A 16,742-nucleotide genomic window follows, 5' to 3' on the forward strand; every position below is an offset into this window, starting at 1 on the left:
AACATAAAAGATGACAATTTTTCCGCAAAATTACATTTTTTCAGTTTGCTAAAGTAGTTTTTTTTAGCCTGCATGCTGCATTTCTAATGCAGATTTTAGGACTGACACACTTCACCCGCCACCCCTTCTTTCTTTGGTATCATCCATCATGGCGGGTCAGCTGCGTTTTGATGGTCGAGTCGTCCTCATCACGGGCGCCGGGAACGGTAAGTCGGAAATATTAAGGTGTTTTCATCGTTTGTACTGATAAAACATCAACACAAGTTCCAGTTGAGCTGTTGGTATGGTCGTGCTCGCGCCTCCGGCCATGCGAATAGGCGTGGAGACGGTGGATCTACCCCCCCCCCCCCGGAAAAGTTGGAGCAAAGTTCACTATGGTTGATACTGGACTTCTGATCACGCGACTAAAAAGATTAGTGTTTGCTGTCCCTCGCCTCGTTGATCTTTGTGAGTTAACTGTGCTGTTTGTTTTAACTGAAACATTAGATAAGTGAGAAAATCTCGGTGTAATGTTAAAGATGCCAAAGACTTTGTTGGGGTGGGCGGATCGCTCTACTTCTAGCAAACCTTGCTTCTAGAAAGAAAATCTTCGCAGTAATACCTGCAAAAACAGCACTGTTAATGTTCATTCAGCTATCAAACTTGTATTTTATGTTGCTCAAGAAAAAAGAAGATAATATGTGTTTTGTGTCATGTGCACTTTAATACCGCTTTTGATAATTTCTGCAATATTCTGCTGGCGAAAGGCCCCAAGAAAGGTCAATGACCTTAAGGGCGTTAAACCTTTGTACTTTATGTAACACTCAATCTACTGCAAGAGGGAAAATACATGTAGCATGATACGTTGTTTTACGAGCAAAGCAGTTCAAAATTTTGTGCCTTGTTACAAATATCTCTGCTACCTAAGTGCTGGGAAATGATATATGCTCGAATAGGTCAATGACCTTAAGGGTATCAAACATTTGTCCTTTATGAAACAGCCATTCTATTGAAAGAAGACAAATAATGTAGCATGATACTTGTATTACCAGCAAAGCAGTACCAATTCCATGGCTTGTCACAATATCACTGTTACCCGAAGTACTGGAAAATTATACAAATATTTATAATTAAATGCACTTGGCAAGGATGCAAAAAACTAGTTTACTGATAATACACTGCCAGCATTTCTTTGAATCAGAAGCTGGTTCAGTAGAACTAACCTGTGGTACATCAAAAATAGTTACTCAAGCAACTGGATAAAATTTTGAACCTGTGGTGTTACTTAATTTATTTGTACATAACATACTACATGTATGCTGATACTTAGGTATTTGACCATTCCTTTCAAATACAGGCATTGGCAGAGATTATGCTCTGGCCTTTGCAGAGAGGGGGGCTTCTGTTGTTGGTGAGTACTGGTGTATTTCTTTTACCTGCTATGTTTTTTCAATAAACAAATATTCTACCAGATATTCTATATAAATTATGAAAATTTTTTGCACCCATTTCACTTACTGATATCTATCTATATACAATACTGGGCAAAGCCCGATTGGGGCATCGCGCCCAGGGTGCACGCCTAAGGCGGCCGGTGGTGGTGGTGCTCCATAACAACAACAAAAAGTGCAGAATTTAAACTAACTACAGTAATGAACATGAAAAATATAATTTAGTGGAAAAAAAGGTGCAGTGAGGGCCGCCTTAGTTAAAGCATGTAATTACTGGGGGGTGATTGAATGATACTAGTAACCTCCATTAACATTGATCCGCCAGGTTACATAATTGTAAGACAGTATGTTTAAGAGTCAGTGAGAGATTTCTTGTGCAGGACACCCAGTTTAGATGTACAGAAGTGCATTAAACTGGCATTATGGGGGACGTTGGGTTGATTGGAGATCTATTTGGGCGTATCTTTTCAGGGTGGCAAAATTATGTTCCCTGGTGGAAGTAGATGTCATTTCCTTCAATCCAACTGATATAGATAAAGATGACTTTTTTTCTGTGTTTGAAATTGAAGTTGATTGTTTCGGTTTTCTTTCCTCACAGTGAATGACCTCGGGGGAAGCTTCACAGGAGAAGGAGCGAGTTCCCGTCCAGCTGACCTGGTGGTCGAGGAGATCAAGGCTAAGGGAGGGAAGGCCGTGGCCAACTATGGTGAGGAAAACTGCTGTAGTGCTTCCTAGTGAAATAGTAGTGGATAACCTCAAGTTAACCGTACACACTCAAGCCACATCTTCAGAAAAGACACATCGTTCACGTTTAGAACTTTATTTGAGATGGTAATTTTTTTTTTTTGGTAAAGAATAAATTTTTTGAGCTGTTACACATGAATTGACCAGAAGGTAACCATTTCTATTCCACCCTCTTGGGTTCTTGCAGTTTTGACTGATGTATTGCTCGATCAAGAAGAAAACTTGGATGCAAAAGTGAACGCATTTGTACGGGTAGATAACAATACCAATAGGAGTGATGTGAGGTATCATTATCATTGTCTCCACAGACTCAGTGGAGGATGGAGCCAAGGTGGTGCAGACTGCCCTGGACCATTTTGGTAGAATTGGTAAGGACTTGTTCATTGATATATACAGCATTGTTTCAGATACAAATCTTACACCTATTTGTATAGAATCTATTTTTTGGTACAAAATGTGATACGTGCTCTCCAAGGAAACTTCATAACCATCAACTTAAATCATGCAATAGTTTTGATATTTTGATCATAAAAGCCAAGTAAAGTGTATGAAATCTCAGTTGAATGTTTTTCATGTGCATCAATAGCCCATTTTCAAAATTGCTAATACCAGTAAGTTAGTGTTTTAATGTAGCAGATAACTTATTTTCTAATCAATTTTCTTCTCCCTGTCCTTGTCACAGATGTAGTGATCAACAATGCTGGGTGAGTACAGTGTTTTCTTGGTAGATCATCAAGAAGACAATTCTTAAGTGTGTAAAGCTTCATTCATATACAGCGTTAGGTATTTTCAATGTACTTTTGAATTTAGGGAGCAGCTCATATGTTCCCTCATGGGGACAACAGCAAGCTTTAATCTTAAACTAACAAAGAGTTCATACAAAACATAGATTCTGTATTTAATTTTTACCAGAATGTTGGCTTACAGCTGACTCTGAAAATATACTTGTTTTCCACAGTATCCTTCGTGACAAGTCATTTGCCAGGATCAGTGATACAGACTGGGGTAAGTTCACCATGTTTCAAGACTGTAGTTTAATACAGATGAATTATTCTCAGAGATTTTGCAATTGTAACCTACACATGTAGTTTCATAAACGTTAACTCTGCTGCCCTCCACAGACTTGATCCACAGAGTTCACCTGAGAGGGTCCTTCATGGTGACCAGGGCTGCCTGGGAGCACATGAAGAAACAGAAATTTGGCAGGTAAGACTGTCACAAACTGATGATTTAAGTAAGCAATCATTTGGTGAATTAATGTGGCAGTTTTTTTAACATATGTCAATTCATTGAACAAGACCATCCTGTATTCAATCAATCACTTGAAGAACTCAATAATTTCCCAATAATAAAAGCTTTACTAATTATAACTAACGAAGGCAGAGAGTGTACTTAACTGTTAGTCAAGTAAGTAAAATGACAGGCACATACAGTGGAATTTTTGCAAAAACTATGTTGAAAACAAACAAATTACAGGATTAGATTGCTGTATAAATGTTACTGTCTTTCATAGCTAGGGTTCTGTTTTAAGAATTTCCTGTCTCACTTATCTCTGTTCAACAACTTTGTCACTTTTTGAAATATGTTGGTCAATGGATGTTCCATACCAACAGTACTGTATTTGAGTAGGGACATATACATTGTGGATGTAACAGTTACATGTATGATCAGATGTTTTTATGTTTATTTGTTGTCAGGATCATCATGACTACCTCCAGCTCTGGTATCTATGGTAACTTTGGTCAGGCCAACTACAGTGCTGGTGAGTCAACAATCAGGAATAGAGAAAGTTGTCTCTATGTTCTTTTATTGTATGATATTGCAATTGTAACAGTGTGGTTCAAGCGCCACTTACCTAGTGGTAAGTGCATTGGGTTTGTGAGCTGGGGGCCCAGGTTTGATTCCCAGAAGACTGTACTACTCGCCCTGTGCGTTTTAGTGGTTCCCACGCCGGGGATCAAACCCAGGCCTTGACGGTGAAACCCAATGCACTTACCACTAGGCTAAAAGGTCTGGACCAGTTAGACTCTTGAACCACACTATGGTACTGCATCAACTTAGTTACCAGATGGGTTATTGATCTGGTAACATGGTATGATATTATAGCAGTCAAAAATAGTTTTATATAATATGCTCAGACAGCAATTGTGGATGACCTGTGTTCTGATGATCAATTCTTTATACCTCGAAAGCTAAGCTTGGACTTCTCGGACTTGCCAACACTCTGAGGTGGGAAGGGAGGAAGTACAACATTGCTGTGAACACCATCGCACCACAGGCTGGGTCACGGATGACTGCCACTGTTTTGCCAGAAGGTAATCATTTTATATAAGTGTTCCCTTGGCATTGGGCATGGTACTTCATGTATTACACACTTTTCAAGAATTTACTGAAATTGGATTTTTATATGTATCTTTTTATGAAGCAGTCACTTTCATTGTTTTGTTTTTTTGTACTGCACTATTAGTAGTAGTATCCAGTAGTTGATTCTACTGCTGCAGGGTTCCCTGACACAGGGTTGGGCAGCAGTTTGCAAGTCTTCACACAGCTGATATGTCCTATTGTACTCTCTTCAGTACTGTTAAATACAAGAAATATCAAGCAACTAGGCATGCTTTTATAATCACATGAAAATGCTAGTGCAGACTTGTCTTGCCTCATCTGTAGCTGATCAGCTAAAAAGAAGTTTGATTATGCTATGAATTTTTTTCACAGAGGTGTTGAAGATGCTGAACCCCAACTACATCGCCCCATTAGTGATGTACCTGTGCCATGAGAGTTGTCAGGAGAATGGTGGCCTGTTTGAAGTCGGAGGGGGATGGATCGCAAAATGTACGCCACCTTACCATTTTTCATACTGTATCGCCAACAGCATTTCTTGATTATCTCCTCCTCCTTACACCTTTTGGTGTATAAGGGCAGTGCCCGTTTCCATATCTATAGCCCATGGGCTACACAGGTCACTACAGTGGGGCTAGTCCACTGGTAGTGGTGTATGTTCAGCTCACATACTCTTTCTCAAAAGTGCTGAGTGCTAAGCAAAGTATGCAAGTCCTCGGTATTACAAGGCTTGGTCATACCAAAAACATATTTAGCAAATATTTGATCCCCGGATCTTTCAAGTGGAAGGCAAACAAGCTCTAAGCCACTGCACCAGTCAACTGCATGCATTAACTTAATGCATGCAGTTGACTGGTGCAGTGGCTTAATGATTAAGTAAATGAAATACCTCAAAGACTAACTGTAACATTTCAAACTTTCCTGTGTGTTGGTGCATCACAGTGAGATGGCAGAGGACCCAGGGTGCCATGGTGGGCAGACCTGACAAGGCAATGACTCCAGAGGATGGTATGTACATGACTTGTATACATGTGCTAGTGTGTGTGTGTATGTGTGACAACGTCCCTTTTGTTGCATTACAATTCTACATGTAAGATGACATTGTCTAATAATCAATGATAAACTCATTCAAAGAGATAATTCTACTGATTTATGGTCACACATCATCATGTGAACGTAATTATGATTTTTCTAGTCAGGAAAAAAATGAATACAACATTTTAAAAGCTAGAACTACTTTGAATAGAAATTATAGGATTCTATAGCTTATTTAAGCCACAAACTACTTGGATGTAGCTGTTTACTAACATAATTCCGTCACCCTGAAAAGATATGTCCAAACAGATCTTGGATGTAGCTGTTTACTTTTTGTGTTTATTTATTTATTGGTTCAGCTGTTTACTTTAAATGTGCTTTTTTCAAAGAGCCTGTGAAAATATACATGATATAGTTTCAGATAAAATAGTCAATTTTGTACATTTCTTTCTTCTAATGACAGTGCGTGACAGGTGGTTTGAAGTTACAGACTTCAGGCATCCCCTGTATCCAGAGTCAACACAAGGTTGGTTGTCTTTAAGTACTCATTAATACATGGAATTATGTACTCTTCTTCCAGTGCGGGACAACTGGGCCGAAGTCATTGACTTTTCACAGACAACAGTTCCAAAAAGTGGAGCAGGTTGGTTGATAGCAGGCCATGCCACATAACATCTACTGCTGTTAACATAATTCCACCAGGGTACAGAATTCCCTCGCCCCCCAAAATGATATGTCCAAACAGATCTCCAACCCAATGTCCCCGATTATAATGCACTCATGGGGTGCTGTACTATATATATGGCCTCCGTCGGTCAGTATTGACCATGGTAAAATCCTAATTCACAGCAGCCCTACAGCATCGACTATGGCTAAACAGCCCTATACGAGAATAGCAGTCTCTGCCACATAAATCACATCTGTAAGCTGTCTCAGTTCTCAAACCCACTGTTTTTGAAACTTAAAGTGGTGGATTTATGTAACCTGGCGGATTAATGTTAATGGATTACACTTGTACACACTCACACTCTATCCGGTTTGTCATATGTTGTTTCCCGTCGTGTAAGGGTTAGACATGCATGTACATAGATATGGTGGCTTGATAGCAGACTGCCAGGTGCCTCTGTCCTGAGGGTTAACACTGTGCAGACCTTTGATCCTTCAATTATTGTTGCAACCATGAGGTTACAATGTTGTTGCAGCAAGGAAAATGCTAGTACCATTTTTTTTAATTTATTAATTTTATCAAAATGCATTAAATTCTTTCAATGCTATGCAGGATTAATGGTAGAATCAACCTTCAACATCAATCCTGCTATGCAGGATTAATGGTAGAATCATCAGAAAAGCTGTTTGGTTCCTAAAGAAATAAATATTTTCATGACTGCAACGCCCCTTTGTAAAACGCATTTCACATAAAAATTGATTTCTCGTCTGTTGCAGGTTATAAAGTACATGTATTGTGCAGGTTTCATGCAATCTGTATTTTCTTTTCCCCCTCACAGACAGCGTGCAGGCCATAATGGCGAATATGCAGCGGGTTGGTATTCCAACTGTCCGCAGGACTGACACTGCAGGAAAGACCACCTCAAGAGATGTGGTCAGTCATTCAACAGTTCTCAACGTTTTATCAAATGAGAAAAGAATTGAAGATTTTTCATGTAGCTGTTGCCCATGTAACACTTTTCAAATATATACTTTAGTCTAGCATACTCAAAACTACAAAAAAGAACATGATTCTCTTCCTTGAAAATACCTTCACAAAACAACTCAGCAAAAAGGCAGGCTAAGAGATACATATACAACCAAAGTGCCATGAAATAAAATGTTGTTCTATAGAGCAGTTTATATTCAAGGTATTTTATAGCTATACTACTTAATGTGATTGATCCTTTCATGTGTCTATTCATAATTCTATTTTTAAATGTTTTTCTGTAGTGATTTTGGCAGTCAAGCATTTTGTGCAACTAACATCTAGATTGAAAAGTCCTGAATTTTTTTTTAATGCATAGGAGGCAGCTTTGAAACATACTCCAGAGCCAACTCTCTTCACCTATGATCACAGGGATGTCATACTGTACGCACTTGGAGGTACAGCCACATGTTATGTTGCACAGTTTTTAAGATTAGTGGTGTAGATCAATTCAAGAGACCAAATTATGTACACATATTTGGACCATAATTGTTGCAACATACATGTATGCAATGCATGTTCATGAAGGATATAGATGAAATTTCTAGTAGTGTTCAAGCATGCTATGGCATGGTACCTCTTCACCTATGATCACAGGGATGTCATACTGTACGCACTTGGAGGTACAGCCACATGTTATGTTGCACAGTTCTTAAGATTAGAGGTGTAGATCAATTCAAGAGACCAAATCATGTACACATATTTGGACCATAATTGTTGCAACAGGATACATGTATGCAATGCATGTTCATGAAGGATAAAGATGAAATTTATAGTAGTGTTCAAGCATGCTATGGCATGGTACTGCATCAACATTTGCACATACATGTATGTGTGTACTACTGCAACTTGCATGTGTTTGTGTGTGTTTATGTGTGTGTGTGTTTATATGTGAGTGTGTGTGTTTATGTGTGTGTGTGCTTGTGTGTGTGTTTGTGTGTGTGTGTGTGTGTGTGCTTGTGTGTGTGTGTGTGTGTTTGTGTGTGTGTGTGTTTGTGTTTGTGTGTGTGTGTGTGTGAGGCAAGTTGCTATAATTGCACTACAGCCCTATCGACGCATGAGGACATGTAATAACCAAATATTTCCTGTGTTTCAGCGGGCGTGTCAACCCGGGACCCTGACCACCTCAAGTTCCTGTTTGAGCTCAGTGAGGACTTCTGCACCCTGCCCACATACGGCGTCATCTCAGCCTTCAACAGCTCTGGTGGAGCCTTCAGGGGCAATTCTGGCCTCAACATCGACTTTACCAAGGTATGTAATATGACTGTTGTAGCTGCAGATTTGTAGTGTAAGGAACCACCCATCTACAGTTGTAGTTCTGGAGAGTGGTATCTGTACTAAATGACAGGTGATCATTATGATAATGATGATAACTTCATTGCACATTAATTGTACAAGGTACAAAGTATGGCATCTACTGGTACATGACTACAGTCCCATAAGGCTAATGTACCTGATACAAGAGTGTATAGTATGGGATGAGAATAGGCTTTTACAATCATTGGAGAAAGTTTTAACATCTAGAAATTGTTAAATGTATTCAAATGTTGTGCCCCCTTGCAGGTCCTACATGGAGAGCAGTACCTGGAACTCTACAAGCCTATGCCAACCAAGGGTAGGACAGGGCTACTCACTGATTGAATAACTGTATTTCACATAAATAAAAGAGAGAGACAAAAACATTGCTCTCTCCTGATGCTTTATAGATGTCTTTGTAATGATGTTGTAATGAGTATCTGTTGTGTAGCCATGAATATTTTGCTGCATTTCCAGCCACCTTGAAGAACCAAGCCAAGATTGTGGACATTCTGGACAAGGGATCCGGCATGCTCATCCTAGTGGATGGTAAGTGTCAAGTTAATAAATACTCTAGGCATAGATATTATAATTTTTAAGCTCAAAGAAAAGTTAACTTGAATATTGCAGATGAAGACCCTACTAAATGTATGTCTCTTATGCCTTGCACACACTCAGTTGTTCCGTTTCATAACTTTTTCATCCCGTATCATCTTAACATCAATGATAATGCCAATAAATAAAAAAATAAATATCAATGATAGATACACAGTACATACAGTCATACCTTCACATCTACTGTGATCAGTGCTCTGCTTTGCAATAACAACATCATTTATTTTCGTGTCCCCCCACATTGTTTTTCCAGTGACTACCAGAGATGAGCAGGGGGACCTTGTTGCGTATAACCAGTTCTCCACATTTGTTGTTGGTGCTGGTGGATATAATGGCAAGCGTGTTTCTGACAAGGCAAAGGTATGTGCATAATCTTGATCTCTGATAGTAAATGACATTTTACTTATTTCTAGTTTATTTGGCCGATATTATGCAGATGGTATTATCCATCACAAGAATATCCACAGGGTTAAGAAGGCAGTCAGTAAATACAGATGTACTGATGGTTTGCTATATCAAGTCTTATGTTTGAGAATATCATCTCTGTAAGATAAGGTTTTTAGTTCAAGCCATGAAACAGTGAGACTTTTATACTTCCAGATATACAGTAATTGATTTTAACTCCTCACTGCTTATGCTGCATATGTATGAGACGTAGCCCAAGGCTTGGAATTTTAAAAAGAGAGAAATCAGATGTAAATTCAAGAATGCCCTGATTCATGTCAAACTTTGCTACCCAGAACACTGTACCTGCTCCCAAGAGGGCTCCGGATGCATCTGTCCAGCAGAAGACTTCCATAGATCAGGTAACTACATGATGATGAACTACATGTGAGCCTACCTGTAGCTACATGTATTGTTTTGACAATAAACCTGGTACAGAAAATGTAGCAACATTTTACAAATTTGTAGCACTCGTACTGTTGAATTCAAAAGTAGACTCTAAACCATTAAGGCCATTGTTAAATGTTGTGAAACAGTCCATTTCATGCCCTTGCAAAGCCAGATGTTCCATATGATATTGTACCACCTTCAGGCTGCCCTGTACCGTCTGAGTGGAGACTACAACCCTCTTCATTTGGACCCAACCTTCGCAGCCATGGGAGGTGAGCATAACTACATTATACAGACAGTAAATGGTCTCACAAGTCATGTTTTAATGTGCTCTAGAGGTGTGTTTCAAAAGGGCTTGAAAGTCCTATCCATATGTATTTTTTTGAATTTTGTTTATTATTTTTTAACCTTCTCCCTTGATCTGTAACCAATTGGGTATTGGGTGCCAAACGGCTACTTCAGTGTGCTAAGGGTCAAGAAACACTAATGAAAAGATATGTTAGGCACTACTTTTTTTTTGACCTGAAACAAAGTGTTCCATTACAATTTGTTCTAATTATATTTTTCTGCATCATAGAATCCCAGGCCCGAAATCTATTTCATGGACTGAAATTACTGGTAATTATCACAAGGAAAGATTTGTGTGTGTTTCTCCTGTCAATGTGTATTTTCTGCCATTAGGATTCAAGAAGCCCATCCTCCATGGTCTGTGCAGCTTCGGTATCGCTGCGCGCCACGTTCTCAAGACGTACGCCAACAATGACGTCACTAAGTTCAAGGCCATCAAGGTGCAAAACATAGATTTACATGTGTATCCCTTCAACAAATGAAAATAAACAAATGTACCATTTCATTATTTCCATCTGTCCAGTCTTTATGCAGTAGTCTGTGGAAAGGCATTATCGTTTGTGTTTTGTGGCATGAATTTCTAGGCTGCCATTGAAAGATGAGTGTTTGATGTTTAGTATCCATATATACTATTAAGTTTTAAGTTTCCGCAGATTGAATTGCAGGGTAAGGAGACAATGTGTTCGCAGATGACAGAACAATTTTTTTCGGTGGTTTTAAGTTTGTGGTGAAGAGGTAACCACAAAAAATGCAAACATCAAACCACTGCAAAAATTTCCACATTTACAGTACTATGTTTTCCACCCCAGGTGAGGTTTGCCAAGCCTGTGATCCCAGGCCAGACCCTGCAGACTGACATGTGGAAAGAGGGCAGCAGGGTCCACCTGCAGGTGAAGGTGGTGGAGACAGGGGACATCGCTCTGAACGGGGCGTATGTGGATCTGGTGGAGGGCTCTGGGTAAGGATTATACGCTCAGTCAGTAAAGACTTAGATGAAGTTGATACTGCAAGTTCAACATTTTGTCACTCTCTGCCTCTCAATCTGTAAAAAGGAAAATGAAAAGAAACATAAATTTCATAGAAAGAGTAGAATGAACACCCCAATCAAGTACATTGTAATAAGGCCAATCAGTGGGAAATTTACAGCACATCACCATAACTGCCATTTTTGTAATAGAACACATGAAATGTGCATTGTTACCTGTCAATGATTGGTTTATCTGTCAAGTTTCAACATCATTTTGTAACTACAAATCTGTCACTACAATAAGCGATAGCAATGGCATACAATACAGGTGTAGACTAAGGCAAAACTACATTTTTGTGTGTTCTTTGCATACATCTAACTTAATACGTTATTTGCACATATATGCTGGGAAGGAACATTTTCAATTCTCTTCCTTTTTGTTTCACAGATCTGCTCCTCAGGCTGGCCAGGTTAGTAATAGTTTTGTTACTTCTCAATCCAGCTTTATTTGACTTTAGTCCTAGTACTGGTAATACCCCTGTATAAATGTTATAAATTTTGTACACAATGTTGAATCGTGTTATAAACAACGATTTTGCTGGAATTTGCAAGGCTTGATATCATAGATTTGGTTAATAACATATTTCTACCCCTGACAGGTTAGTACTGGCTCCACTCTGCCAAGCGAGGCTGTTTTTGGACAGATGGGCCAGCAGCTGACCCCTGACCTTGTGAAGAAGGTCAATGCCATTTTCCTGTGGAACATCACGAAGGACAAGAAGCAGGCTGCCCAGTGGAGTAAGCATGAATCGTTCTAACCTCAAAATCACTTGGACATTAAAAACATTGTGCTCTCAACCTGTTGATTACTACAGTCAAACCTGGATTCAGCAATCACTCAAGGGACTTCAAGGAAAATGGTTGCTGAGGACAGGTGGTTGCAACATAGACAGGACTGTTTTAATGTGGCTTGTGACTGGAAGGGGTTGCCTATGCCTGGTGGTTGCCCAACCAGGTTTGACTGTAGTAAATACTCATGAATGCCAATCTTTATTTAGACTAGACTTCTTGCAAAATCTTGAAAAGAAATTAATCAAGTGTTATGATGCATTCTTCTATGGTTACAGCTGTAGACCTGAAGACTGGCAGTGGTTCAGTGTACAAGGGAACCCCCAAACAGGGGAAGCCAGACACTACCATCACCATGTCAGATGAAGACTTTGTGGCCTTGGTGTCTGGGAAGCTCAACGGACAAACGGTTCGTACTTCCAAACTACATAGATTGATACACAGATGTCCTGGAAGAAGGTAGAATAAATTTTGTGCTCCTGAAGATACCGTTGTGCTCATGTGTGACTTATGTTATAAGAACCTACTACCTAACATTCTTTATGAAAAGTTATCAAATTAAACGTGACCGCAAAAACCCTAACCTAACCCCACCCGTCATACTGATGTTCCTGATTACGTTTCCACCAGGCGTTCTTCCAGGGTAAACTGAAGATCACAGGGAACATGATGCTGATGACCAAGCTGGAGGGGCTGTTCAAGGGACAGGCACAAGTAAGTTGTTAGTGTCTATCTGACAGTATAACACGTAGAACTGAGATTTTGCCATTAAGTCAAGTTAATGTGGGTTGATTTGTGGTACAGATTTGATATTTATCGAAGTATATCTTTGCAACATTCCTTCACTGAAGTTGTTTTGTAATAGCAACAATGTTGAATAAGATATGTCTGTCCTTTTGAATAGATGTGCTTTTTACACTGATCATCTCCATGAAAAATGGAGATATGGTTTTGGGTGTGTGTGTGTGTGTGTGTTTGTCTGTTTGTTTGTGTACTGTAGTCAACATAACTCAAGAACCTCTTGATAGATTACGATGATATTTGGTATGTGGGCAGGTGTTGTGAAGCCAAAGTTCAAGGTCTATTTTGGGCCCCCTGGTATGTGACCTTGGTACTGCATCAGAACTTCCGTTTTTGTATCTTTTGACCTGAACGTGCTATGGTCTTGATTTTTGGATGGCTGATAGCTTGTGATGTAATAAAAAAGTAAGTTTGGGCCCCCTAGCAGCGAGAGTTATAGGGTTTTAGTTACTGCATGCTTTAGAATTGCAAGCACTTAACGCAAACCTGTTGTTTGTAAGAATAAGCAGAGGAAACTTCAATCACTTATCAACATCAAGGAAAACATAAACATTAAGGAAATGTTCCATTCTTTATAGATCTTGTTCTGTGAATGGTTGTGTTGTCTTGTATCAACCCAACCCCTGTATCCATAGCAACCCACTGGCCCCGCCCTGCTGAGTGATCCAGTGTTTGCTGAGCTGGGCAGGAGGCTTCCCACCGCCGGCCCCGCGGTGCAGAAGATCAAGGCTGTGTTCCTGTGGAATATCACAAAGGACAAGAAACAGGCTGCCCAGTGGAGTAAGTCTCACTAGCTGGCGAAGAAAATCATATCTTATGCGTTAGGCCATGTTGATTTGATCATATGGATGACATCCTCTCAAGACCCCAAAATTGATAGAATTGATGCAAGCGTGGGAATAAGAAAAAGTTTGGCAAAAATTTGCCTTCAATATCAAATAAAAGTGGTCAGGAAGGATGAACAAAACTTAACACACAGAGTATGGTATACCGAAATATAGATTCAACATGTTTGTTCTTTCAATACTTCTTCTTTGACTTTGGAATTGACTTTGGCATTCTATGACATCAGTACCCGTTTTCAGAAATATTTCTTTGCAATTTACAGCATGTATTTTCTCATTTTGCAGCTGCCTTTTACGATTTACAGTATGGCTGAAAAGTTTTTATTTGAATTTGGAAACGGACAAAAATTGATGCGTGCGCAGATGTTATCCACATAATCAAATCAACATGGCCTTTCATTGAAAAGGTGATAGCCCCCAGCAATGCCTGGAGCTTTCTCTTTAAAGTTTAATCTAGATTTGTGACCCAGGCAATAATGTAAAGCTTCAAGGCCTTTATACCTTTGAGCTGGTACAACTATTGATATTGCAGAGAAATAAACCAAATCTTACTTTGTCCCCAGCTATTGACCTGAAGACTGGCAGTGGTTCAGTGTACAAGGGAACCCCCAAGCAGGGGAAGCCAGACACCACGGTCACCATTGCTGATCAGGACTTTGTGGACCTGGTCACTGGGAAACTCAATGGCCAAACGGTTTGTAATGTTTACAACCTTTGTTAGAAACAAATGTTTCTTTTTTATAGTCATATCTAAGGGTGTTAGATATAATTCTACGACTACTTTTGGGGAACCTAGATACTTTTTCTGACTTACTATAGCTATTTGCTTTACTGATACATGTAGTGTTACTTGGGTCAACTGACATCATTTATAACCATCATAGATAAATGAAAGCCTTAAATTTCATTAGGTTTGAAAAGATTCATGTTAATCAATAAGTTACATGACTACATTTTGTTTATTAATTCATTAATTATCTTAGCCATGATTGTGGTAAGAACTGTTGTATTCTCTGACAGGATTGTAAGATCCTTAAAAAAAATCCTCATTTTCAGACCTATTAGTCACTTTTGAGTATGGTGTATTCTGTAAAGTATGGATAAGTGACTTACCTGTGAATACAGGAAGAAGAATTAATGAATCTCACTTGTTGAAATGTTTGCAGTGGTTTTATGTTCGCAGTGGTTTTATGTTCGCAGTTTCGTGGTGACGCCAATTTTTTTGTTTCCATTGCTTTACAGTATGTGACTATAGGGCTATCGCAAACTTAAAAATCACCCCAAACACTGAAATTGAATCACAGTGAACGTTAAGGGCTTCACACTGATTTACACAACTACATGTATGAGTTAATTCACTTTGTGGTATTATGTTGCAGGCGTTCTTCCAGGGTAAACTGAAGATCGCAGGGAACCTGATGCTGATGACTAAGCTGGACGGACTCTTCAAGGATCAGGCTTCAAAGCTGTAAAGCATTGTGGGAATGCCCCCAGTGCATCATGGGTCACAAGAACAGCACTACTCTGTTTTTATTTCATGTCTAATCAACATTTCACCACATTGTCAATCATCTTTTGTGGTACATGTAAATGTAATATATACTTACTGATTACTATTTCATTGCTGCACTCTGAAATGAGTTTCTCATTTGATTGACACCTTGGCTGGTAAATATATATAATCTGATTGTGCCAGATCATGTCAGAAGATGTAAAGTTAAAGGAAATGTCAGCAAATTCTACATTCTATGTTTGTTATATGCACTGAAAATGTCTATCTGCCTATGAAAAAGGTAGGGTAATTACAAAAATTTATAAAGCATAATGCTTGGCTGTATATTGATAGTTACAACGTAATAGGACACAATGTTAGTACAAATTTGTTAGATCTGCAATTTTTTTGTTGAACCAAAGTCATCATATCACTCACGCATTTCCATATAGTTTGTTTTAGACTATTTTAATCAGAATATGAATCAATAGTCTTGAGCAATTTATGCATTCTTTCAGAGATTTACTCACCTCAGGATTTTCATTAGTTTGATGGTGTTTTGCAACCTTCCTACTTTGGTTCAAAACCTGTGATTTCTTTTCACAACATGCATGTAAATTTTGCAAATATTGCAGCAGGTTTTTGATTGTCAGGATTCTGGGAATCGTCCCTTGACTCTTCTAAATTTCTGCTGAGAAGGAGAAGCGAGTAGAGAATGGATATGATGTTTGTGTTGAATTGACAGTATAGATATTTCCAATATACATTCTATCAATACTGATGAGTTTTCATTCTATTATGACATTTTATATTGTCCACTTAATGAGCTTTTGAACACATTCTATATCTTGTACACTGATAACACTTCAGTACAACTCAGACCCTTACAGCAGGGAACAGTATTGAAGGGTAATGGTATACAATGGAAGGTGATCATTGTTTATTGATGAATGGATACTTAGTCTATATAAAGAAATGATGAATAACTCTAAACATAATTCAGGGTTTGTGTCTTTATGTTGCTCAAAAGTCAGGAGGGAAGATCGTCACTTTACCTTTACCTTTCTTGTCTTCACAGCAAAGCAACTGAATTATTAACATCCATTGCTTGTGGAATGTAGATGATAGATTCATGACTCACCTGACCTTGAAGATCAACAAACAAAATTCATCCAGCTTAGAAACTCCTTGGTGCATTTATTCAACATGTTTGTGACCGTTGACCCGACATTCTCTCGCCTTAGGAAAATATAATGTATGTCATTATCTCTAAAATAATCTGTATATGTCAGTGGGATACCTATCGATCCAAGTTATCTTAACCCCTGCGGATTTTCCTGCAGTGATAAATTCAGCCGTTTGGCGGCGCTTTTCTTAACCGTATGATTGGATGCACTTCTTGATGAAGCAATCTTGGTGCTATTTAGTCCACAATTTAATGACGAAAGGCTTA

General features: G+C 38.9%; 1 protein-coding gene across 2 annotated transcripts; it reads left to right on the plus strand.

Moving 5' to 3' along the window:
* Positions 1–130: 130 nt before the first annotated feature.
* On the plus strand, positions 131–16,287 carry LOC136428684 (peroxisomal multifunctional enzyme type 2-like). Of its 2 annotated transcripts, none has more exons than XM_066418390.1 (29): positions 131–206; positions 1,337–1,390; positions 2,029–2,136; positions 2,483–2,542; positions 2,857–2,878; positions 3,133–3,179; positions 3,296–3,380; positions 3,872–3,936; positions 4,367–4,489; positions 4,890–5,006; positions 5,457–5,522; positions 6,013–6,075; positions 7,055–7,149; positions 7,562–7,640; positions 8,339–8,493; positions 8,806–8,857; positions 9,016–9,087; positions 9,407–9,513; positions 9,894–9,959; positions 10,190–10,259; positions 10,669–10,775; positions 11,145–11,293; positions 11,751–11,772; positions 11,962–12,100; positions 12,430–12,560; positions 12,782–12,865; positions 13,588–13,732; positions 14,361–14,491; positions 15,177–16,287. In XM_066418390.1, the coding sequence occupies exons 1-29, from the start codon at positions 149–151 to the stop codon at positions 15,267–15,269; spliced, it is 2,565 nt and encodes an 854-aa protein (XP_066274487.1). In that variant the 5' UTR covers positions 131–148; the 3' UTR covers positions 15,270–16,287. The 2 variants fall into 2 exon arrangements, with proteins under 2 accessions (XP_066274487.1, XP_066274486.1); XM_066418389.1 differs by lacking the exon at positions 6,013–6,075 and adding an exon at positions 6,130–6,192.
* The last annotated feature ends 455 nt before the right edge of the window (positions 16,288–16,742 follow it).

This window comes from Branchiostoma lanceolatum, chromosome 2 (genome assembly GCF_035083965.1).
Source record: "Branchiostoma lanceolatum isolate klBraLanc5 chromosome 2, klBraLanc5.hap2, whole genome shotgun sequence".
NCBI lineage: Eukaryota > Metazoa > Chordata > Leptocardii > Amphioxiformes > Branchiostomatidae > Branchiostoma > Branchiostoma lanceolatum.

Bases quoted from the DNA above. Each gene is read 5' to 3' on its own strand.
- LOC136428684 (XM_066418390.1), top strand. From the start codon at position 149: ATGGCGGGTCAGCTGCGTTTTGATGGTCGAGTCGTCCTCATCACGGGC. The intron at 12,561-12,781 runs GTTCGTACTTCC...CGTTTCCACCAG, and splicing joins GGAAGCTCAACGGACAAACG to GCGTTCTTCCAGGGTAAACT. The intron at 12,866-13,587 runs GTAAGTTGTTAG...CTGTATCCATAG, and splicing joins TGTTCAAGGGACAGGCACAA to CAACCCACTGGCCCCGCCCT.